This window comes from Apteryx rowi, unplaced genomic scaffold (assembly GCF_003343035.1).
Source record: "Apteryx rowi isolate R43461 unplaced genomic scaffold, aptRow1 scaffold_137, whole genome shotgun sequence".
Taxonomy (NCBI): domain Eukaryota; kingdom Metazoa; phylum Chordata; class Aves; order Apterygiformes; family Apterygidae; genus Apteryx; species Apteryx rowi.
In genome coordinates, this window is record NW_020447608.1 from 56,363 (window position 1) to 79,209 (window position 22,847).

The 22,847-nt window shown below is 48.4% G+C and overlaps 2 protein-coding genes across 3 annotated transcripts in view; one reads left to right on the forward strand and one right to left on the reverse strand.

Annotated features, from left to right (window-relative positions):
- FLVCR2 (feline leukemia virus subgroup C cellular receptor family member 2) overlaps positions 1-17,050 on the forward strand; it is a 38,799-nt gene extending 21,749 nt beyond the window's left edge. The window contains exons 5-10 of the mRNA XM_026057198.1: positions 419-522; positions 8,092-8,202; positions 8,836-8,941; positions 9,423-9,534; positions 9,918-9,973; positions 16,994-17,050. Of these exons, the coding sequence (XP_025912983.1) occupies positions 419-522; positions 8,092-8,202; positions 8,836-8,941; positions 9,423-9,534; positions 9,918-9,973; positions 16,994-17,050 (546 nt within the window). The remainder of the gene's footprint in view (positions 1-418; positions 523-8,091; positions 8,203-8,835; positions 8,942-9,422; positions 9,535-9,917; positions 9,974-16,993) is intronic.
- A 1,229-nt stretch (positions 17,051-18,279) lies between these two features.
- ERG28 (ergosterol biosynthesis 28 homolog) lies at positions 18,280-22,564 on the reverse strand. 2 transcript variants are annotated; one of them, XM_026057218.1, is made up of 5 exons: positions 22,325-22,564; positions 21,691-21,781; positions 19,709-19,827; positions 19,467-19,562; positions 18,280-19,329 (listed from the first exon to the last, which is right to left on the reverse strand). In XM_026057218.1, exons 1-4 carry the CDS (start codon positions 22,455-22,457, stop codon positions 19,486-19,488), a joined length of 420 nt encoding a protein of 139 aa, XP_025913003.1. In that variant the 5' UTR covers positions 22,458-22,564; the 3' UTR covers positions 18,280-19,329; positions 19,467-19,485. The 2 variants fall into 2 exon arrangements, with proteins under 2 accessions (XP_025913003.1, XP_025913002.1); XM_026057217.1 differs by having other exon boundaries at positions 18,280-19,562.
- Between the last annotated feature and the right edge of the window lie 283 nt (positions 22,565-22,847).

Genomic DNA, 22,847 nt, shown 5'->3' on the forward strand with positions numbered 1-22,847 from the left:
TACTGCTGGGGCTGAGTACCAATGAGCTCACTCCCATGCTACCTTGTGATTGGTCCCAGTGTTTCCTGGTAGATCTGATATAAATCCTGATTCCAGGAAGCAAGTTTTGTAGGATTTATGCTATCTCCTCTCAGAAGTGCCTGTTCACATTGGTGAGTGCTCACCTTTCCTCTGGGCTGGCTCAGGAAGAAATGCTAAACCACTTTTCTTTGAAGGCCAGAATAGGGTGCTGCATTGACTCATACTTGGCCCAAAAGGTCCTTGCAAACTCTAGTTTTGGTTAGCATGTTATCGGGAGAAGACATGTATGGGGGGAGGCAGCTTTGGTGTCTCTTCCTGTCTGGGTTCTCTGTACTTTGCTTGTTGTTGGCTATGACTTGGCTCCTGCGTTTGTGTGTGTGTGTGTGTCTTATCACAGGGGGAGGAGGTGAATGCTGGCAGGATTGGACTCATCATTGTACTGTCGGGCATGGTTGGGGCCCTGATCTCCGGCATCTGGTTGGATAGAACCAAAACCTACAAGTAAGTCCCTTGCTTGCCTCTCTGCCCCCAGTGACTATGCTCTGCCTCTATACTGTGTGAGGAACTAGCCTGTGCAGATGCAACTCTGCTGTCCAGGAATGAGTTGCTGGGAGGGATTTGCAAGAAAAAAAAATAGGGTTCTTCTAAACCCAGATAATCTAAATTGAAACTTGGAGCAGTGTGTTAGCCTGCGCTAGGCCTATACAAAGTCTGGTTCTGGTGTTTCCTATTCCTGGCATGTTTGCAGGCTGGTGGAGTTCATTCATCAAGGTGTGTATGTTTGGCTCTTTCTGCTGTCTGTTTTGCTGGTTTTTGGATTGGCCTGGGATGAAAGTTTGAGTGTTTGTATGCAAACTCCCGCTGTATCATATTGATATGAGTTTAGATGTTCTGACTGGGGTTGCTGAGAGGGAGCTGAGACGGGATCTCGGGAGAGGTGCCTGGGGGGTAGAGAAGAGATGGAACAGCCTGTCTGAGCAGGGAAGGCATAGGATGCCAGGGAGGGATCTCAGGCTTGGCAGGCAGGTGATAGGGGTTGCCTGGGCTACCCAAGTGGATTGATGCTTTTCTTCCAGGCAAACAGAGCAAGGCAGAGTTCCCGGTGTGACTGTTCCTGTTGTGACCTTGCCTTGTCAAGGTGGCCATGAGAACAGTGCGTTGTCATGTCCTGGGATGGCCCTGGCTAGGTCTTCGCCAGCCGCTAGTGTAGGAAGGGGGAGAGATGGCCCAGCAGCTGCTTTGTCAGGGCTGAGAGAGTTCTTGGCACAGGCAAAATCAAGACTAGGCCATTTCTCTGCCCTTACAAACTAACTTCTGTGAATCTCTGTCCTACTTAATGAAAGCGCCATTGAATCTAGTGCCCAGAGGCATTCTGTGAGTGTGTGTATTTAGGGCAGAGGTAAAGGGTGTGGGGTTGGGTGATGTGGTGTTTGCTGCTTGTGGATTGGCAAAGCAGATCTGGCCAGCACACCCTGCCGCCTGCAAGGAGACAGCTAAGGGTCCCTGGTGTTCTGCAGCTCTGCTAGCCCCCAGGAACTCAGATCTCACTGACAAGACTCCCTGAGACCTTGCCCACTAGACCTTTGTAGGGTGTCCTGGGGGATGGAGAGTGCCTGTGCTGTCTTACGGGGGGATTCGTGTTAACAGTTTTTCACTCTGCCCACTGGCTTTGAGAACTGTGCTAACCTGCTGTCTGAGCAGGTCAGGGAGCAAGTGATGTGTTGGCAGCTTCGTCTGAAGTGTGAAGGCAGCTTCAATGTCCTTTCCTTCCAGCAGCTTTTTACCTGGGGGAGCCCCTCTATCTTTATCCTAACTGGTAGCTTGGGCCAGAGAAGTGTTGTCTCATTGTGGGTAGTTTAGGTGAATATGATTAACTGTGGGCTTGCAGCTTCTGAAGAGACCTCTGGCCCTAGCTGTCAAGTACAGGGATCATAAATGGGGAGGAAGTGGGCTTTTCTGACAAGACAGAATGGTAGATGGGGGTTCCTGAGGTGCTGAGGAACTTGAGCAGATGACTGATACAGAGACCAGCAGGTTGCTTGCTGCTGTTTCTAGATTGTTGCATGCAGGTGAGTATTTCTCTTTTGGCAGCTCTGAGAAATGGAAACACAGCTGCTCTGAACTGCACTAGCTGTGCGATGCAACATGTCTCTTTCCGACCTGGCGCTAGTGGTAAGGTGGCCTTGCCTGGCGCTGCTAGGGCAGATGGTCTTCCTGGCTCTCCCTTAGTTAAGCTAGGTTGCAGCATGAGGGCTCAAGAGCTTTGTGGCTCACTAGCCAGAGCTGGGACTTGCAACTTGGCAGCATGGGGGAAAAAAAGTCCTGGGTTTGTTCCAAGACCCCTGTTTGCTTGACGGGACCATGTAGGTGGGCAGAGCTGGCTGAGTGTACAGAAAGTAGGGTTATGCCACCCACAGAATTTACCCTACAGACTCCAGGAGGTACTTGGGGCTAGATGCAGCCTTATATGAGGAAAAATTCTGCTAAGAATTTCTTCTCCATTGCAGCCCACTAAGTGGATTTCTGTAAAACTAGCAAAATTTCTCTGAATGCTACAGAGTCTTTATTTAGTCTCATTTAAAAGTCTATTTAAAAAACTGTCAGAATGCCAGATGTTCTAGATAGGTACCCTCCCCCTTCCCTTCACCACACAGATAGTATCAGGAATGTAATGATAAGCACATGAAAATCAGGAAGGAAAGATGTCAAGTCCTTTTTTTAGTCAGCTTAGAGAAGAGAGAGAGACAGGCTGATGAAKAGAATCCAGCTGTGATTGAGGGGAGCAGGGGAAGGTTAATAACACAAGGAATTGCAGAACTCTATATGCGTGTTTGATTTTTAGTGTCCCATCAGCAGTTCCTTGAAAGGGTGAAGCTGTGCTAAGTCAGGCTTTCCCCATCTGTTGTGCTCGGGCACCAAATGGCCTTGCATTCTTGCTTTTATTTGGCAGACAAGTCCCTGCAGCCCCTGCACTGTTCTTATTTTTGGAATTAACAGGCACATATTTGGCCCATACAAATACATGGGTTATGTTGTGATGGGAGAGCTGTCCCAGAACTCAGGATGCCTTTGGTGGGATGGTTTGTTGACAGCAGGCCACTTCTCTAAAACCACACAGTTTTGACATTAAGTTAAATGGGACTCCCTGTACATCTTTGAGTTCCTGCCTGAGAGGAAAGGTTGTGACACCTGGAGGCTACTGATTTGCCTTGGGTGTCTTAGTATTTATAGGGGAGTCTAGCCTGGAATCAGGGATCTAGGAACTGGATTAATCAGCACTTCTCTTTGGCTACGCTTTGCTTTTAAGGGCAGTGTTCAGATGGCCGAGGGCCTAGCTGCTTCCAGGCAGTTGCTTTCTGCTGTCGTCTCTGTACTCTAAGATCTCAGAGATGCCCATCTCTCTCCATTGACTAGACGCAAGAATCTTAAGTGCTGTTTTAAATGTGTGTATGGCCCTGAAGTGTGTTTTAAAATTGGGGAGAGGGAGGGAAAATATGGGCAGTGGAGAGTGGGGCACTTGGGTCTTTTGTGTTAAAAGAAGGCTGTCAGCCTAGCCTGGCCTGAGTTTTAGGCCTTCTTGTTGCAGCCTTTTCCAAGCTAGTCCCTGTGTAGTGTTCTGCCATATCTCTTCTTTCATAAACACTTTACCAAGGCTGTCCTCTTCTGTGACCTTCATACAGAAAGTGACAGAAAACCGACTGCAGAAGGATGTGGGGCATGAAGACCAAACTAGCCCTCTCCGATTCTTCCCTTTTCTAGAACCTGACACCTCAGTGTCTTTGACAGTGAAATCCTTCTGGGAATATGGGGACAAGGCATTTATTTGGGGTCTCGTGCAGCCTGGAACATGCTGTCCTCATGGTAAAGCCCGTGAAGGCCATCTGTCATCCCAGCTCATATAGCAGAGAGCACTGGAGCTGCAAATAACATCCCAGTGAGCAGCTAAAGCTGTGGCACCTGGCTGTGGCCTCCCACCCTCCCCCTTCTTCATTTGTTGCTTTTTCTTCAAACCCTCTTCCTTCAGATGCTGCTTGGCTCTAGTGTTTTCCCAGCTCTGCTTCCCTGTGAGCCTGGTCCTGTCCCTTTGCCTTTCCTTGCCCGAGTGATCTTGTGGGATGCTGCTGGACTGGGCCTAGCCCTGTATGTTCCTTGCTCTAGAGTTTCCTCTGGAGTTGGCTGAACAGCAAGAGTTGTGTTCTCCATTTCAGTCCTGTTCCCTGCTGATGCTGTCCCTGGCTGGTTTTCTTCCCCAAGGTCCCTTTTTCACAGTCCTTTGTGCAGGCTCTTTAATCTGCCTCTTAAAAGGGGTAGGGAATGTACTGGGGGCAGATGAATGTCAGGGCAGCTTAGGTTCACTAAAGTGACAAGTGTGTCAGCTCCTTCATAGATCTCCCTCTGGCTCTGCCACAGAGACTTGACAGCTGGTGCCCTGGTAGTGCTGCCTCCATCTTGGTGCTCTGGGCTCCTTTCCCAGACCCTAGAGCACAGAGATAGTTTAACCCCCGTTGTCCTAAGGTGATATAGCAGGATGCATAATTTCGACCATGCACTCTATCGCACTGGGTATCTTATCAGGGAGACTGGCTGTACATGTTCCAGGTAGTGATAATTATCAGTCCCTGTTGGGTTATCAGCCCTGACAGGTTGCCTAAAGCACCAGGATTTTGTGCAAATGCCCTCTGTGAATCTGTTTCTCCATTTTTTTTTTCTATTCCTGTAAGACTTATATGACTATGATAAGTGAGTTTTCAAGCAAAAGCAGGCATTCTTCCATGTTCTGGTGTCCCTAGGACTGCAGAGTGGTCTTGCTGTCCTCTGACTAGTGAGCATGGTGACAAAGGCCATCCCTGAGAAGCACCCTTCCACTCCCCCCCCCCCCCCCCCGGAATTCCTTGTCTCCCCATGCCTCAGTAGCTACCTGTGTCTTAGTCAAATCCTTTGATTGTATGCAAAATTTTGGGTCCTGCTTGGACAACTAGGTGCTAAATCTCCTTTTTTTTGTCATCAATGGTATTCTCACAGGAGCAGGTGCTTGCTAAAGTCAGGTTTAGCAGAAGTCTACCTGTGTGCTTGAGGCTGTTTCATGCAGCAGAAGCTGCATCCAGGGCTGCTTGTACAAGTCCCAGGTAGGGGTCCTGCTTTAGAGCTCTTGCTGGAGTATTATCTGCAGTGCTCAAGCTTGCAGTTCTTGTTCTTTCACAAGGGTCTATCAGTTTGTTTCGTCTTACTGGAGCCTAATGATTGAGGGAAGTGGATCAGCGAGGAAGTTTGCTGTCTCCTCGAGCAAGCTAATGCAGAGCAGATGTGGTACCCATGGCAAGGTGGAGTAGAACTCTCCATTTTTTCCCCACCTAATCCTGCAATTCCAATGGAAAGCACCACTTGCTTTAACCTGCAAGAGTGGCCCACTTGTCAGTCAGCTTTTGCTCTAGTTCTCAGTGGGGGGTTGCATGTTCTGGGAGCTTGCAGCTTCACTAATGACACAGCCTCAGTGTGAAAGAAAGTCCTGACCACATCTGGTCACTAACTCATTCATCATCTTTGCCCTGGAGATGAGGAGCAAGGCACAAGCGTAGGCAGCTGTGAAGACGAAGGGATTCAGATGCAAACTCCCTTGACTGTTTGAACCATAAACCCAGGAAATGGGCAAAGTTTTGTGGGACTACCCTGAGAACTCTGCACTGAGACCAAAACTAATGGGAAATGGGAGAGAAACCAAAAAACCTGTGTCCAGACATGTTTCAAGTGTCCTCGCTGGCAGAGAGTAAGTTTTTCAGGGTCACAGCTGCTTCATGGAGGCCTGCACTATGTAGCGTGTATTTTAGCACTGATTTCTGTGTAGTTTGGAGACTTCTTTCTGTGGAAGCTGCATCCAGTTCAAACTTGGTCTGTGCAGCCCAGGGAGCTGGAGATCCAACCTTGAGCTTCTCTCCAGTCTGCTCTTTTCCTCCAGGGCTGTTCTGTGCCAGGGGATGGGAAGCATGAGAACTCAGGGGAGATATCTAAGGAACCCCGTATTGAGCAGAGAAAGGCTTTTACTGCCTCTCCTTCACCACTTTCTTAGGCTACTCTCTAACTCCTGTCAGTCAGTCCTTCATCTCATCTCCTTCTGTAGCTTCCAGACTATGTGCCAGTCTTGTAGCAGCTCTCTGTAGTGTGTTACAGCAGAAGGAGCCCCTTTATGCTACCTTCACAGGTGAATTTTTTATCCATAAAAGTACTGGAAAAATATATTAAAGAAGCTGTATAGCATTGGAGGTTAAGGGATCTGCCTACCCCTTTGTTCCAAAACAAAACTACTTGTCACAGCAAAATATTTAATGTATTGAAGGTCTAAATAATGTGTCTTTTGAATCTTTATAAGCATGAATCAAAAGCTGAAGTCTGAAGTTAGCTTCTCAAGCTTGTATTTGGATAAGAAATGACTTAGGGGCATGAGCCCTGCTAACTTCAATCATTGTCAGCAGTGATGGAGGACAGAGCCATAGCTGGAACATTTTAGTTTTATTTGTGGTAATTCAGTGTACTGGAAAATTTTTATTGCAAATATAATACTGGTTGCCTGTTACCAACTTGAGGTTGGATTTCTGACAGCTAGTATTTGCACTAAAACCAAAATTGAATGTGAAAATAGTCAGATGTAAAATTTTTTTGTTTCTTTAGTAGAATTGTATATACTGATACCAAACACATTCTTTAATGGATTAAGACTGTAAGACTGGCTAAAAAGTACACAAGTAGCTTGTGAATGTACTTATAACTTGTTCCTAGAAGCCCCCGCCCCAAAAAGTTAATCTTTTTCAACTCTGGTAACTGTTCTGCTTTCAAGATCCTGTTGGAATTTCAGTCAGTTACAGGATTTACCTTTTCTTCCTTCCTTCCTTCCCCAAATATGTACTCCTTGCTATCTTCTGTCCTAGAATGGGCCGTGTTTTCTTTGGATGTGGGAAGGAGTTCCTGGTTATATAGTCAGGGATGTCAATTGCTATCATTTCAGTTCTGGTAAAGCTGATCTGGGCTGTTGCGTTTGTCTCGCAGCACTGAGTCCACCGCAATTCCTTAGCGTAGCCAAGCTACAGCCCTGACTGTTCCTGGTGTCTACCTGGTGTGCTTCCCGGGTGCAGGGGCTCTTCTGCTCCTCTGCGCACAGGGGAGAGCTCATGGTTCAATTGCTGTTGGCTGTAGCACTAATCCTACCAAACACCCCATGGCTTGAGGGTCTGAGCTGTGAGGGCACCCTGCATTGTAGGTTGCCTCTACAGTACAGCAGGCAGCTTAAACACAGAAAGCAATGGCAGTGTAATTTGTTTTGGATAGCACTGAAAAATACAGGTCCATAAAACAGCATCCTTGTTTTCTCACTGTTTTAGAGAGTTCTTCTGATCTGATGGTGTCCTCTATGGCACTGAGGGTCTGTCCTCTGTACGTGATTCTTCCAAATCTTGGAGGGGCTGTGCAGCCTTTCTCAGCTGACCCGTGCATTGTAGGGCTGCCACGGTTCCCCTCTTCACCCAGCATTCCCATTCTATAACAGTGCAGTCACCTCTTCCTTTTGCTTTCCTGCTTGCGAGTGTTCAACCACTTCAGCCCCCCCGCTTATAAATAAGTGTGTTCAACTGGTTATAATACAGAGGGTGCCCAGGAACCCTAGCTAGGAGGAGCAGTCATTAAGGTTAATGATCTCTTCATTTGACTTTCTGTCCTCTCAAGAGAGATATATGGCACATGGCCAGGGAACAGTCAGCCAATGGTAGGATCTGAGCTTCCTGACTGCCTCATAGGTGCCTCTTTATAGGTGCAATGTCATTCCTGACCCCCCAGGGAGCAAAATGACCCTGAGAGGCAGGGAAATAGGAACACCTATGTCTGTTCTTGCATCTCCTGCTGCCCTGCTTTGTGTCCAGGCCCTTCTGTGCTCTGTGTCAATGCAGTTTCTCTGTCAGTGGTAAGAGTGTGAGAGGGCTGTGCAACTTCTTTGTTACCATATGCTGCAAGCTATACCGAGATCTGTGGACAAAAGGAATAGGAGGATCGGATTAAATAAAACCTGGATTGTGCTTTGCCTTCCAGACAGACAACGCTAGTGGTTTATATCATGTCTCTGGTGGGAATGGTTGTCTACACCTTCACTCTCAGTCTGGGTCACCTCTGGGTGGTCTTTGTGACTGCAGGCGTGCTGGGGTAAGTTTATGTGCAGTCTGCTTTGTGCTGCATGTTGTCTGCCAGGAGATGAGGGAGGAGGCAGGGGTCATGGCCCAGGAGAGAATGGGGAGGGCTGCGGTCTGTGTATGGCTCTTGCATGGGATAAAGATAAAATGATCTGTTCTCCACATCTCTTATGTATGTGTTTGATTAGTCAGGGACATAAGCGTAGCCCTGCTCAACTACAGTTGCCTTAAGTGCTCTAGCCAATCAAATGAAAGGATTTGAGAAACAAATGGAACTGGGGGGCCACAGATCCTAGTGGAGAGGAATGAAAAGCATGTGGGTCTGGGTGGCTGATTGGCTGTGTTGGGGATTGATGCCCTTCACAGTTACTCGTGGGAGGTGCTGCCTTCAATGCCTCATTCTCATAGCAACTGGCGGCTCCCTGCTGGCCTGGCTCTGTGCCTTAGGCTCTGGGCACAAGTGTTTGAGGGTAGGAGGGAGACCTGTGCCATGATGAGGGAGTCAGACAGCTGTGTGGGCTACAGTGATGCTAGGGGACACATCCTGTGCAGTCTGTGAAGCATCGTAACAAGGATGTGGGCTGCCTTGTGCCTCTTCAGTCATCTAGCAGCTACTGAGCCTTCTTTTCTGTTTGTTTCTTTACAGGTTTTTCATGACAGGGTACCTTCCCCTGGGTTTTGAGTTTGCTGCAGAGTTAACATACCCAGAATCGGAAGGAACGTCATCAGGGCTCCTTAATGTCTCAGCACAGGTAGGTGTGCTGTTTCCTTTTCCTCACCTTTCAGAACCTCTTGTTAGGCAGAAAGATCAAGTCATGGTTCCCACTCCTGACCCCCATTTCTTGTCCATGACTATTGTCGTGTACTTCAGATCTAAGCACCTTAGGACTTGGCTTTTCAAGAGCCTAGCAGCATTCCTGTAGTGGCATCCATTCTGTTTCTGCTTAGGAAAAATCCATCAGGATGCTGATCATCTGCGCCTTTTCCATTATTGCTCCTAACAACCTAGGACCTGCCTCTCCTCCAGTGAGAGATGAGATTTCAGTTTTCAGGCTCACCTGTCTTCTCGTCAGCTTCAAGGAGGCGCAGGGAAGTGTTTGTAACCAAGCTTTAGCCTAGCTAGACCAACAGCTTGGCTGACCCATACGTTCTGATACTTTGGTAGAGCTGGGAAATTGTTCAGGCTGCTTTATAATAGCAATACAGCTTGACCCTGCTTTCGTTGTTTTGTAGATCTTTGGTATTGCTTTCACCATCAGCCAAGGACAGATAATGGATCACTTTGGGACAAAGGCAGGAAACCTCTTTCTTTGTTCCTTCCTGTTCCTGGGGACCATCATGACAGGTAATCAGACTTCCCAGCATTTCTCTACTGTGACTCTTCTGCTTGGGCATGTGGACTGAAGGGCTCCTGTGTATAGTGGTGCCTGCAGGAAATAGCAGAACCCATAGCAATGCTGCTGTGCTTCTTTAAGCAGCTGCTCTGTGTTAAAAAGAAGAGATCCAAGGCTCCCTGCCCAGATGCTGCCTGGGGTCTCAAAGATGAGTCTACCACCTGCTGAGATAGTGCTCTCCTCAGTCAGGAGAGTGGCTTCCCCTGCTGACCCTAATGTGTTCCTTGTCTCCTCTGGGGCCTTTGCTTCCCTTTTGGGTCCTGGGGAAACTGATTTGGGCTCTGAACAGTGACTTAATTGCCTTCACATCTCTTTTCCTCCCTCTGTCTCTCAGCATTCATTAAGGCTGATCTCCGAAGACAGCAGGCCAATTTGGAAAGTGAACAGACAGTGAGTAAATCTGCTTTGATCCCTTCTCTGCTCCTGCTGTTAGCTCAGGGCAGCACCCAACCCCTCTCCTTTCTAAGAATAGGGATGGTCTTTCTGAGTTGCAACTGTAGTTGTGATTCTATTATCTTATCTCACCACTTCTCATCCCACTTTTTGCCTGTGGGGAAGCTCCTTGTTCACATTTTCAGACAGGTGGCTGTAATCCCAGCTCCACTAGCTATTGGGGGCTTGTGGTTTCTCATGGTTAATGTCACACTGAATGTGCCTGAGGCTAATCTTTGAGGTTTTGGCCCTCGGGGAGTCTGTGGGGCTTTGCATGTGTTCTTACTGGCTATAGAGAGAGGTATGGGTTAGTGCTGTGCTCACTTCTTTTCCCTCATAACCATTGAGCCCTCAAATGCTTTGCCTTTGTTTTGAGCTGGGTGATCATTCTTCCAGCCCCCTATGGAGGCAGATTGTTCCTCTACTACTTGTCCTCAGCTACAAAGTGGGGTTCAGTCTCTAAGACTGGAGGAAACTAGGTGACAAAGCCCAAATCAGTGCTTGGGAAGCCTGCCTCCCCACCCTTTGCGCAGTGCTGTAGACAAGGCTGCAAGTTCATGTTTGAATACCAGAGTCTGGGGCGCACCATGCAGTAAGCGCAGCTGTTTTGCATGTGGGAGAGGGCCTCCAGTGAACTAACTACAGTGGATAATCTCAGAAGCTCCCCCTGTACAAAAAGGGAAGGAACTGGTGCTTGCTTTGGCCTCTTTTTCTCACTGCTCTGGGCTCCTTTTCCAGGATGTCCACTCAACGTTCATGAAGTCATCAGTGACCATGACTAGCAAAGTGCATATGCTGAGTTGCATGCTGGCTTGAGTCAGCTCTTTTCAGAAGACAGTGCTGCCTTCCTCCAGATAATCTAACCGCTCCGATCTGGAGAGAGACCAGAGGGTCCAAGAAGCAGCCTACTCTGACCGGCTGCTCAGGAAGGTGGATTTTCAATTACAAAATACATATTTTTTTTGTTTTTATATATTTTTACAGAACTGTCTCGGTACAAATGCACAGAGTAGGATAAGTAGGGGGAACTGATGCTGCCCTGGGAGTTCTTGCACATGTAATTCTAGACCAGATGGGAAGAAAAAAGCTGTTCAGTTTAGCTAGCTGGGCAACCCCACCATTGTAATTAAGAATCCCTGTTTCTGTATTTAATTTTTATACTCCCAGAACACTGGTGTAGACAGGGTTAGCTAGAACAAAGTTAGCTAAGATAAGGTGCGGTAAAGAACAGTCTGTTGTGATAATATGCCTGTATCCCTAGATTAACAGTGATGAAGCCAAAGGCAGAAGATGAATTGTAAGGCCAAGCCATTGTCTGCAAAATCTGAGGCAGCAGGGCTGTAATGAGGTGCTGGTGGCACTGCAAGTTATTCAGAACACATTTGTGGAAGGAGGAGGAAATATCAAGGTCATTTGGCAGCAAACATGATGCCAAGTAGTAGTGAGGTCCCTTCCCTTTGTCAGACACTTCCCTCATCAGATGATTTGGAGGCTTGTGCTTAAACCATTTTTTTTATCAGTCTAAAATACAATTGTAAGGGCTTGCTTCTGGATGCAGGAGAGGGCATTGAGACCAGAGCAAGGTATGTACAGATACCATTTCTGTAATTCTGAAGTCCTCCAGAATTGACTGTGGTAAGAACCAGAGGGACATGTGTGAGGTAAAGGGTCTCAGGCAGGCAGAAACTCCACTGGCAGCTCCCCCTCTGGGTGCTGTGCTCTGTGGATTCCATGCTGGATCCCTCTCCCACCCCAAATGTGGCCTCCAAATTGCAGAGCTCACCTGATTGATTTCTCAAGGTTAATAAACAAACCCCTGTCCTCAACCGACTGAAGTTAGGCTGAATCTGGTGTTCTGCCTCAATCAGGGGAGCAGCCAGCTGGGCTTAGGCATTGTGTGCTGCCTTTGTGGAGAGCTCTGACAGAGTCATGTTCTGGAGCTTTGCTAAATGGCAGGCTGCCCTACATGTGCTTGGGTGATTTTACTGGTATCTCCTTTGCCTGTTCTTTTTTATTTTTTTCCCTTCTCCATTTCCCTCCCTGCTTGCCTCCATCTTCTTGGGGATTGTGACTTTTGGCTGTTGTTGCAGAGGACTCCAAGGCAGCAGTCAGATCATGGATTATGGACAGTAGCTTGTAACCCTAACCCATCAATTTCCATTCCTGCTCACTAGCTCATACACAAAGGTAGGAGAACCACACTAATCTGCTTGTCTGAACCCTCACGGATGGCCCAGGCACCAAGCCAATGGCACTTCTGGGGCAACAGCAATGGCTACAGAGTTCTGGAAGTTTCTCTGGCCTTCTGAGGTACAGGTCTGAGATGGGGAAAGGAAAGGTGAGACAGCTCTTAAGAACACTGAAGATGCCCCTATCTGATGCAAGCCTAATGGATGGGCAGCAGATGGAGAACTGGACTGTCAGTAAGTTGTTGGGGAGATGAAGTGCAGGCATTCACTGATGTTACTTTTACAGTCCAGACTCTTGGCCGGAGGTGATGCCTGGAGCTCTGTAGAAGAGCTGGCTTTGACAGTTATGGTGCATGCCTATTACATGAAGGAAGTTTAAAAACCTCTAGCAACACCAGAGTCATTGGGTTGGTGCCTTTTGGTATAAGGATGCCTGAAAATTATAAAACTCTGTACTTGCTGACCTGTAATTCTCAGTGGCTCCTGGTTATTTCTCAGATGTTTCTTAAGGTGCAACACTTTGCTGCTCACTGCCCTTTGCCCTGGCTGGCTGCTCTGTCAAGTTAACCATACTGCCCTCTGCTTTTCATGGTGTTCATCAAACATGTGCATCACTTAGGGGTCACAGCAAACAAGACTAACAGGCAAAGGCAGAGAGGGTCTACTGCAGAAAACAGCCTTAATTGAGATTGGAGTGTGTGCTACCAGGGGTGGGAAGCTGCCATGCTTTGGTACATGTGGAGCAGTTAGGTGAGCAGGGAAAGATGTGACTCTAGACTGAACACTCCTGAAGTTTTCTCCATACCACAGTCTGTGGCAGTTTTAGCAGGGGTAGGTGTGCTGGGTTGTCTGGGTACCAGAAGCTGTAGCTGCACAAACTGGGCAAACCTGGTGGGATATACTGGGACTTGTTTGGTGGCTGAAGCTTATGTCACTGCCTTCACTGTGAGTGGTATAGGACCTAGCTTGGTACAACTGCCAGTGTTATCATTGACATCTCAGCTGCAAAATAGACATTGTGAGGGTTGGGTATGCTGCTCTGTGCCTGCTGCAAGAAGACTGACACTCAGTTGGGTATGATCTTCTGGAGAACGCGGAGTTGTAGAGGTGTGCAGGCCTCATCCTTCCTACTGAAATGCTGCACCTTTGACTGCATAGCCCTGTTGATGATGGTGAATTGACCCAGTGGAGACCCATGGCAGAGTTAGGCAGCTGGCTAATTGTTCTCTCTGGGGGACCATCATCCAGAGTACTGGCTTAGCAAGGCATGCTTCCTTCTGGTCCAGAAATGGAAATGATCTGGTAGGAAATTGTCAAAATCTTTAACTCTCTGTTCAGCTATTGAATGGCTTGGGGGCAGAGTAAGACTGTGGAACAGCCTGGTTTCCCAGTGTCTTAAGGAACCCACAGGGGGAAAAACACACTTACTGATTCTCACAGGGGAAGTTCTTCCATTTTCACCTAATAGTGGCTTCTGGTGATGAAATGGAAAGACTAGCATCAGGTTGAGCTGATGGCTCTCTAGGGAGAAGAGGAATGTACAAAGCCATAACCTCAGTGCCAAAGTCAGCATTTACCAGCCTTGACTCTGTCCAACAACAGCAGCCTCTAAGCGGCCACCTTTCAGAGCTCTTGGTGACTGTGTTCATACTGCAGGATATTTTCCATTTTTCCCACAGGACCTGCCTTGTGTCCACAGGCAGTTTATCTTCTATCGGTGCCCTTCTCTGTTAAAGTTATGTTGCAATTAAACTTGTACAGGAGCTAAATTAGCCTAATGGCACTATGAACACCTTGTCCTCTAATAAAGTTGTAATTGTTCCAACAATCAGTTCACAGATCATCAGCCAGGTTAGCTTTCTGTACCTCAGGACACTTAGATCAAATGCCCTTTTTACATGATACTAAGTCTTTGTTGCCTTTGTTGTAAGTGCATCTGAAACCATCCAGCACTCTGCCTTAAGGTTTTATAGCAGTGTCAGTTGATTCAAGTTATGTGTTATATGCTTGTATATGCTGTGTACAACCTGTACTCATCTGCTCCTGGTTTCCAGCATCCATGCAAACCTTCCTTTATTGTTTGTTTGCATTTTGAAATAAGCATCTTTACTGATGAAGTTTTCCATGCTTTGCTTTGACTCAGGAGTGAATTTTTCATGAAAAATCTTAAAACTATTTCCAGACAAATATTTCTTAAGCTTGCATGGATTTTCTAACAAACAAAAAGTATCCTGTAGTGTTTGCATGTGCAGAATTCCAAGATGGCAGGACTCTTTTTGGTCAAGCTGGGCTTTGTTTAGGCCTCTTTGAAACTTGCTAACTTGATTAATGTGTGTTCAGGGCACTTCTTTATACCACTTTTGTATAGTGGAAGGTAAATTTAACATTTTTTGGTGTCAAGAGACTATGCTTGATAGCAGAGAGTAGGGAGTGAAATGGCTTCAGACTTTGTCCTTGTTTTTGCATTGTAATAAAATTAAAACCTTTTGCTTGGAGTGTTACTGTACCAGCAGTGCTGAGCACTAATGAGTGCAGATGAGTTTGGATGGTCAGTCTGCTCTAGAAGTACAGCCATGGTGAGGGATTTGTTTAAAGCAGGTCTGCGGTTCTGCTGTGTCCTCAAACCATGTCCTGGAGAAGTTATGACCCAGAATCAGGGCTAAGTTCCATTTTTTGATGTTTTTCTGCTTGTCTGGATGCAAAGGTGTATCTGATGGATCTCAGTGGAATACCCCAAACCATGTGGCCTTTTCATTCCAAGGACAGTGTGACTCGGAGGCTGGCTAGGGCATTATGGCAATTACGCAACCTCTCTAGCTTACTGGAGTCTTTTGCAAGCTGTAGCATGCTCCAGCTCTAGTAGATCTAGCAGTAGCCAATGAAAGAACTGTTTCAGTTTTGCTTTGTGGGCTCCATCTCCTGCTTCCCAAGACCTCCCTGCTACCTTTCTGTGTTTACTGTGGGGTAAGCAGCCTTCTCTTCCTCCTATCCCAAGCCCACAGGCAGGCCATCTCCATGCCCTGTTCCTGACCCCCACCTGTGAGTGCACCCTTCCTTTCCCAAGATGGTGAAGCCCTGTGGGCTCGCTGATCTTGCAAACCTGGGTTCCTGTAGCTCCAGAGCTGAGGACAGGTAAGTGGGGTTGAGACTCCAGAGGCTTGGCGAGCCTGTTCAGAATTGCCAGCATGCTTTGGGGATGCATTCTAGTGGAGTTTCCAGAGCCTAAATGAAGCTTTTCTGTTACCCCCTACCTCTAGTGCCACTTCATGCCACCCTCCTTTTTACCCCCTTCCCAGTGCTGATAGGAGCTTTCTCTTTGCACTTCCTGGCTTATGCCTTCAGGCATCTCTCTGAAGCTCTCCTGATCTCACTCTTCTGCTTTGGGATATTGCTGCTGACCTCTGTAAAACCTTTTCAGCTGCAGTTTGTGTAAGAAGCTACTCAAAGTGAAACTGTTTTGTATCTCTTGCTTCCATGCTGCCTGGACTTCTCTTGAACTGCTTTGGAGGTGTGAATCTCTTTCCCATGCACTTCTGACTCCTGCCTCAGATGTCAGTTTTGCCCCACAGTGAGTTAACACAGAGCTTAGGCTGTGGGAGACTCCACATTTACCCTTAAGAGACTGCATGTTGTCTTTTGAATCAGTGTCAACTGGGGTGTCTCACTCTACCTGAAGAGTTAGCACTTGGAGAGAGGCATCTGAAATCCCCTGGGGAAGGTGGAGTGTCAGGTCTAATCATAGACCACCCCGAAAGACTCCGCAAAGGAGATGACCCAGCTGTACTCACAAAGGCAGAACTGGGATTGCTCTGCTCTAGCTGTGTTTAATTCTGCCCCAGGGTCAGGGTGGCATTGTGCTAACTGGGCAGCAAGCTGGGTCGTTGCTTTTCTTCTGGGAAATGACTCTGCAACTCCCTCCACCTTAAGGGAGGAAGTTGTAGGAGGTAGAAGGGTTCTGGTAATTAGGCTAATTCTTTTGCAGGATTTATGCAGAAAAAGCCTCTTGTCTGTTTGCCTTTCATTTCTTATGGCTTTTTGGGTATATAAGTACTGAACCTTGAAGGCCTTGTCTATACCATCCTGGGTGTGGAATTATCCCAGCTATAAGCCCTGACCGGGGACAGGGAAGAGTAGGGGACAGAGGGTGTCAGCCCTGAATAGGGGGAGGGGAAGACTTGAAGGTGAGCTGTACCAGCAACTTGTTTGGGTGTTGGGGAGGTCCCTAGATATGCCAGGGTAAGGACAGAGAAGAGTTAGTTCCTGTGCTGAGACTCCTGCTGAAAATTTGGAGGGTGTACATCACGCAGGTTCCTTCTGGTGCTTGCACAGATGCTGTCCTTCCCCATGGCATGAAGGATGAGTTCCCAGTTTCTTCCCCTGCCCAGAGAACTGCCCCTGCAGCTTTACCACTTGGAGGATCATCTCACATAAGTGATATGTCTCCAGTGAGCTGGCTGTGGGAGTGTTACCTGGGCCTGTACAGTTCTCACGCTTCTGTGTATAAACTAAGGCTTGAAGGCTACAGCAAGTAGCTTAAGGGAAGTGGGATCCTTGCTGTGCCTGCTGTTCCAGAGCTTCTTGGCTGGGTGCTAAAATGGTCTAGAGAAGGAAGAGGGAGCCACATGCACTCTTGGCTTGAGCTCTCTGAGGGTGGTGATTCTGTTTCAGGGATTTCTGCACCCTCGCAGGAACCATGAATGAGCCAGCCTCTGGCCAGCTGGTCTCTCTGAAGCCCAGGTCTGGCCATCCAGGGCCTTAATAACATTCCTTTTCTTTGTCTGACTTGCAGAAAGTGATGCCTGAAGCCTGCACTGATCCCATAGTCCTTGAAGAATCGAAGCTGTGAAAGAGAGGGGTGGCAGAGCTGGGAAATGCACTCTCCTCCCTGTTCCCACCCTTGCCACCTATGCCATTCTCCTGTCATGCATACAGTATGGCAGTGGGCAGCCTCAGGGCAGGAGCCCAGTGAACACCTTGCAAAGTGTGGGAAAGAGCAAAACAATAAGAGAGTTGCTCTCTTCAGTTGCACCTCTGCATCTTGCTGTTTTGGAGATCTTACTGCTTAAAGCAAAACTTGAGGAAAGCCACTGCTCTCCCTTTCCCCCCCTCGCCAACTCATCTATGCTTGGAAGAAGCATACATGCTCAGAAAAGCAAGGCTGCATTTGCAGATTAGCCCTGAGCACACGAAGGCAAGACGATACCCTGCACCTGGCCTGTGTTTCCTCTCACAGAGAAGCTGACATTAAATGTAGAAGCTGGACCATGCTTAATTTGTGAGCAACCCTGGAAGAGTTGTGATCTGTCTGTGAAGAAGATGGATTGCTCTGCCTCAGCACTTGTGATGCTCTCCATGTTGCAGAGGTGATGGTAGAGCCTCAACACATCTCCAGCCAGTGCAAAGCAGTGCATCTGCTGCTGCCAGCTCCAGTTTCTGTATGTGGCCATCCCCACTGCAACACTTTGTCTGTGGATAAACCTTTATTTAGAATTCATTTAGGTTGCCCTGATGTTCCTATCTATTAGGAGTAATTGAGAGACACCAGTATGCATCCTGAGTGGACTCCAGCTCTCATTCTGCCTAGAGGCAAGGTCTAGCTCCAAGGCTTATGTTGAATCTACAGCCTGACCCTGCCCAGTGCATCTCACTAGCAACAAAACCACAGAGTTTTGAGAGTCAAAACCACAGGCTCCCTGGGCTAAGGACCACTAATGATAAAGTACCTTTTGCATGTTTTAACACAACATAAAATCTTTTGTGAAGTCCTGTATTGAGATAGCCAGCCAGGATTGCATTGCTTTGCACTACCACAGTGAGGTGTTTGAGTCAGGTGGGAATGAAGATTTGCTCCAGTGTGGAAGCTTCCCACTTTATAACAGGCAACAGGAAAAATAGTCCTCTTACCAGCGTCTGTGTCTTGCAGACACTTCCCCTCTGTATACTATTATTTCCTGATCACAGGTATAGATCCTTATATCCCTCTACTTCTTTTTCAGCATCAGCAGATAATCGCTGCCCTGGTGGAGACATCAAGTATCCTTATACTCCTTAAATAATGCAGTTGTGCACAAATAATTTTGAAAAATAAATGTTAAAATAGATGAAAATAGCTCTCTTGGACATACCATTTTTGACAGAACCTTTCTTGTGAAATTATACTTTTAACGCTTAAAAAAATTAAAGTCCCATATTTGATAGTTTGGGATGGAACACTATGGGGGGGGTCTACAATGTTTTTTAAATAAAGATTTTTATATAAAAGCAAAACATTTCAAGTGTATGAGTGAAACATGACACTTTTTCATGTTTTAAACTGGCTGCATTTGTTTTTTTTAATCCTGAAGTGTTTTACAGAATGGAAAAATGATTTTTTGCCCAGTGCTACTGCTGTGCTCTTTTTCTCCCCCCCCTTTTTTTTTCTCTGCCTTCTTCCTCACGTGCACAGGTTTCCCAGCCAGCAGATCCTGCTGGTGTCTTCCTACCTTCTGTGCACTGCCCATCTGCTTTGAATATTATTTCATCTAGATTGCTGCAGCCTGTTCCTATTTTTTCCTCTTGTCTATAGTCACAGGCAACTGCAAAGGTAGCTCAGTCCTTGCTCACAGATGCATGCAGTTTGCTGTCACTAATAAGCTGGAGAATTGGGATCTACAACAACTCTCTTCACTTGCTTGTGTCATGTGAGCAGTTAGACCTGGTGCTTTGTGGGAAGGAGTCAGGGAAAGGTGGGTTTGCTGTAAGGAGAGATGATTTGCTTCAACATGAAGCAGAAACTGCCCCCCAATTTGTATATGCTCTCCCCACTGCTGTGTGGCAAAGAGACAGACATGGTGCCCTGCAGTTTTCTGTTATTAGAAATGGCCCCTGAGAAACACACACATGCAAGTTATGCAGCAGTGCCAGGGGCAGCACATGCTCTCTTTCCTGGCAGAAATGTTCAGTGGATCCTGGGTCACTCTACACCTCCTCCCCACAGGTGCACCAGGAGAGAAGTCCTTACTGCAGGGGGCATGCTTGAGACATTCCCTGTTATCCTCAGGGAAGACAGTCTCTCCAAATGCCCCAGCAAGCTCTGACAGACTCCTTTAGGACTTGACATTTGACATCAGTCAGTTCAAATGTTGCCTGGACAAGAAAAAAACACACGGTAATGAATGATTGACAGAGTCCAACAGTGATCTGCCAGTAGGACAGGAGCCCTGGTGAAGCTGCAGCTGAGCTTTAGTGGGAGTTTGGCAGTGAAGATAGGAGACAACACTGACCTACACCAGGCATTCAGCTTCAGTTTTTCTTCTTTTGTGACAGTACTTCTACCTCCAGGTACTGCAGCCCAATCAACATCCCCAGGATAGAGAAACCTGAGAGAGATATGCAGAATGAGTTATGTAAAAAATGCTGGAAAGGAGATGAGACATTCCCACCTCTCCCCTCCCACTATCATCTCCCCAGCCCTTAGCTCATGACTTCATGACAAGTTTTGGGGGGAATGCAGAGCTCTACTTACTTGCTACCATGAGGGGTGCCATGACTCCAATTGTCAAGGCTGCAGTGTGGTAAATAAAGACTTCAGAGAGGAAGTGAAGAAGGGCCATAAAGAAGGTGAAGAGTGTGATGTAATAGAGGCTGTTGGGGAACAGAAAGAAACATGTTATCATGCAGCCCACAGTACAGGCACAAGCATAGCAGAGTGGAAAAGAAGGGAATCTGACTTCTGCCCCATCTGTCCTCACTGTGGCAGCAAAGAGGGCAGTCAGAAAAGTCCACCTAATGAAGCTGCTACTCACTCTGCATTACCAGAAAAGTCCAGCATGATTTATTGAGTCCAGCATCCGTTTTTAGGGGTGGCTATGATGTACTTTTATGTGTGATCCAGATCACCCCCCCCAAAACATGGCATTTTACTAGCAATTCTTCAAAGGAGATGGGCACTTCTTCAGGTAATCTAAGTGGATACCAGAGTCCTGAAGGCATGAGGTAGATAAGACATGCCACAGGTTGGTAAGGGTGGGGAGACCAATGCAGCTGAGGCACAGCACTAGGCCAAAAGGGTTTCATGCACTTAAGTGTTAAGAGGCTCTGAAGAGGGAGGAAACTTCTTAATGCTTTTCAAACATTCCCTTACACAGGTGCCCAGGGTGACATCCAGCTCCCTGGAATTATGCAGACACTCCTATCAAAGAGCGAAACTGCTGTGAGGGAAAATGGAACTTGTCTTCTGGCCTAGTGAGGTCTAAAAGTTCCCTGGACAACAGCTGAGAGCAGAACGGGGGCTGCATGTTCAGTGGTGCATTAAAAGTCACAGCCATTCTCTGGTTTGAATGTAAATAAAGAGGGCAAAGCAAGGGTAGGGCACATGTGAAGTGAGAAGCATGTGCGCACACAGAAGGAGGGTGAGAACTGGAGGGCTAAGGAATAGCGCCCTATAACTGGGCAGGACTTGGCTGTCTCCAGGCTGCAGCACCCAGGAGTTCTTCCTGCCTGAGCCCTGCTACCCTCTAGGGGCCAGAGCTGTAAAAAGAGAGCAGGTCCAAGAGCTCCAAGATACAAAATCCTTTTAAGAAACAATAGGCTTTATGGTAATTGGCACTGCCTCCATCCTCTGAGCCACAGACACACCAAATAACTTGAGTCCTTGTACCTCCTTACCACAGACAAACCTAGTCAATCCAAGAACATGCTGCCAGGGGCATAATAACTTTTGCTGTGTGGGCGACTCTCTCCTGAGGACTTCTGGATATGAGCCTGTGAGGGCAGGGAGAGAAGGATAATGCTTATCAAGCCAGTATGGCTCCCAACAGATGGGATTACAGTCACAGAAAACTGCTGGAAGTATTTAACAGCAGGTTCTAGCAACCTCTAACACAGGCTTTGCCTACCACAGACCCAAATGCAGTCACCCTGCTTGGAAATCCCTTTCAGGAATACTACTGTTGCAACAAAGAGAAACAGCCTGCCTCCCAATCTATCTGGCACGGGAACAGGGGACACCTCACACCAGAGATACACTATCCTCATCCCCAGACAACCCACTGCCTTCTTCCATGTGCTCTTAACACCCACTGCAAGGGGCCTCTCAACCTGCTGCATAGTCTTTAACTGAACTGTCACAGCAAAAGAGGTACCAAGTAGCAGTCTGATCACAGTGTTGCCAAATGCTTCACATCAACATAGCAGTAATATCACCAGGAGATGGTTTCCAAATTGGAGATCAAAAGTCTGTGACACAGAAAGTTTTCAGATCTATTAATTTCTGCCAGAGCTAAGAAAAAGAGCTCAAATGAGCAGGCTCTTCCTCAAGGGAGCAGCAGTAAATACACAAATCTTCCACTGCTGATTAAGTGTTTTTCAGAGGAACACTTTCAATCCTAAAGAAAGTTCAGGAACAGCTTTTGATTCCATACCTCATCTGAGCTGCCCTCTAAGCTAACTGTCCAGGTTGTGACTAGCAGGCAAAATGAAGGATTACTCGCATGCTCCTTTACGTACGTCTTATTGCGGATGTCAATAGCACAGAGACAGCGAATCACTGAGGACAGCAGGGTCCAGATGCCAAAGGTCCGAGCCTGGAGCCCATTCACTGTGAAAAGAAGTGGGGAGAAAGTGAGGACCAAGAATGCTCCTGCTTGCTGACCCACCCCATCCCTAGGTCAGCAAATGGAGAAGGAGGGAAGGCAAGGGCAGCCCCGAGGACAGTGTGCACTAGGGAACGGCAAGGCATTCCAGGTGGGTAAAAGGCTTTGGCACGAGCATTCCTGTAGCTGTGCCGAGACACAAAGCTACGTGCGTAAAGGACAGGAGAGGGCCGCGTCTGGCTGCACGCAGAAATCCATCCCCAGGGTCACGTCGTTGTTTGTGTTGTGCTCTCTGCCGCCTAGAGCGGCAGAAGGGCGGCAGCCTGGGAGGCTTGTTGGCAGAGTTGTACTCGCCCCACACGGGGTCACATATGAGGTTGGGGGGCCCAAAACCACAGAGGATGCCGGGCACTCCCGGGGGCCACGCGGGGCGGCTCCGCGCTGCCGGCGCACACCGGGGCTGCGCGGCGACTCCCAGGGCCGCGACAGCGGGCCCGAGAGCGGCTCCCGCCGCGGGGGCTCGGGCAGGCCCGCGGCGAAGGCCTTACCGAGGCCGGGGGTGCCAGTGTAGAGCTTCTCCGAGAGGAAGCGGTGGTCGCGGAAGCTCTGCAGGGTGTTCCCGGCGGCAATGACGGACACCATCACCAGCCAGCTGCGCAGCACGTTCAGGAACCGGCTCATCCTCCCGACCGGCACGGAGCCTGCCGCGAGGGCGAGAGCGGCRTCACCGTCGGCGCCGCCCGCTCCCGGCCGCGCCGCCCCCGGGACCAGGGCCGGACCCCGGGGCCGGGTCCCGCCTCGCCCCCGCCCGGATCTGCGCCTCACCGCCCCCACGCCCCTCGCCGCCGCCGCCGCCACAGCCCCGCGCTCCGATTGGCCGCGAGCACGCCGCCCCGTTCACGCGCCGCGCGGGCCGACACCTCCAATCGAATCCCTCGCCGCCCGGGCGGCGGCTCCGCCCCTCTCTGTGGCCCCGCCCCGGGCGACCGCCACGCTTGGGGAGGCGGTGGCGGCGCGCGGCCGGCTGCCGCGCCTGCGCATTGCAGCGAGCGCCGGCGCCTGCGCAGTGGG

Excerpts from the sequence above, each read along its gene's own strand:
- ERG28 (XM_026057218.1), bottom strand. The coding sequence starts at position 22,457 with ATGAGCCGGTTCCTGAACGTGCTGCGCAGCTGGCTGGTGATGGTGTCC. Across the intron at positions 21,782-22,324 it reads CACTGGCACCCCCGGCCTCG|TGAATGGGCTCCAGGCTCGG; the intron begins GTAAGGCCTTCG and ends TTCTTTTCACAG. Across the intron at positions 19,563-19,708 it reads GGCACCCCTCATGGTAGCAA|GTTTCTCTATCCTGGGGATG; the intron begins GTAAGTAGAGCT and ends TATCTCTCTCAG.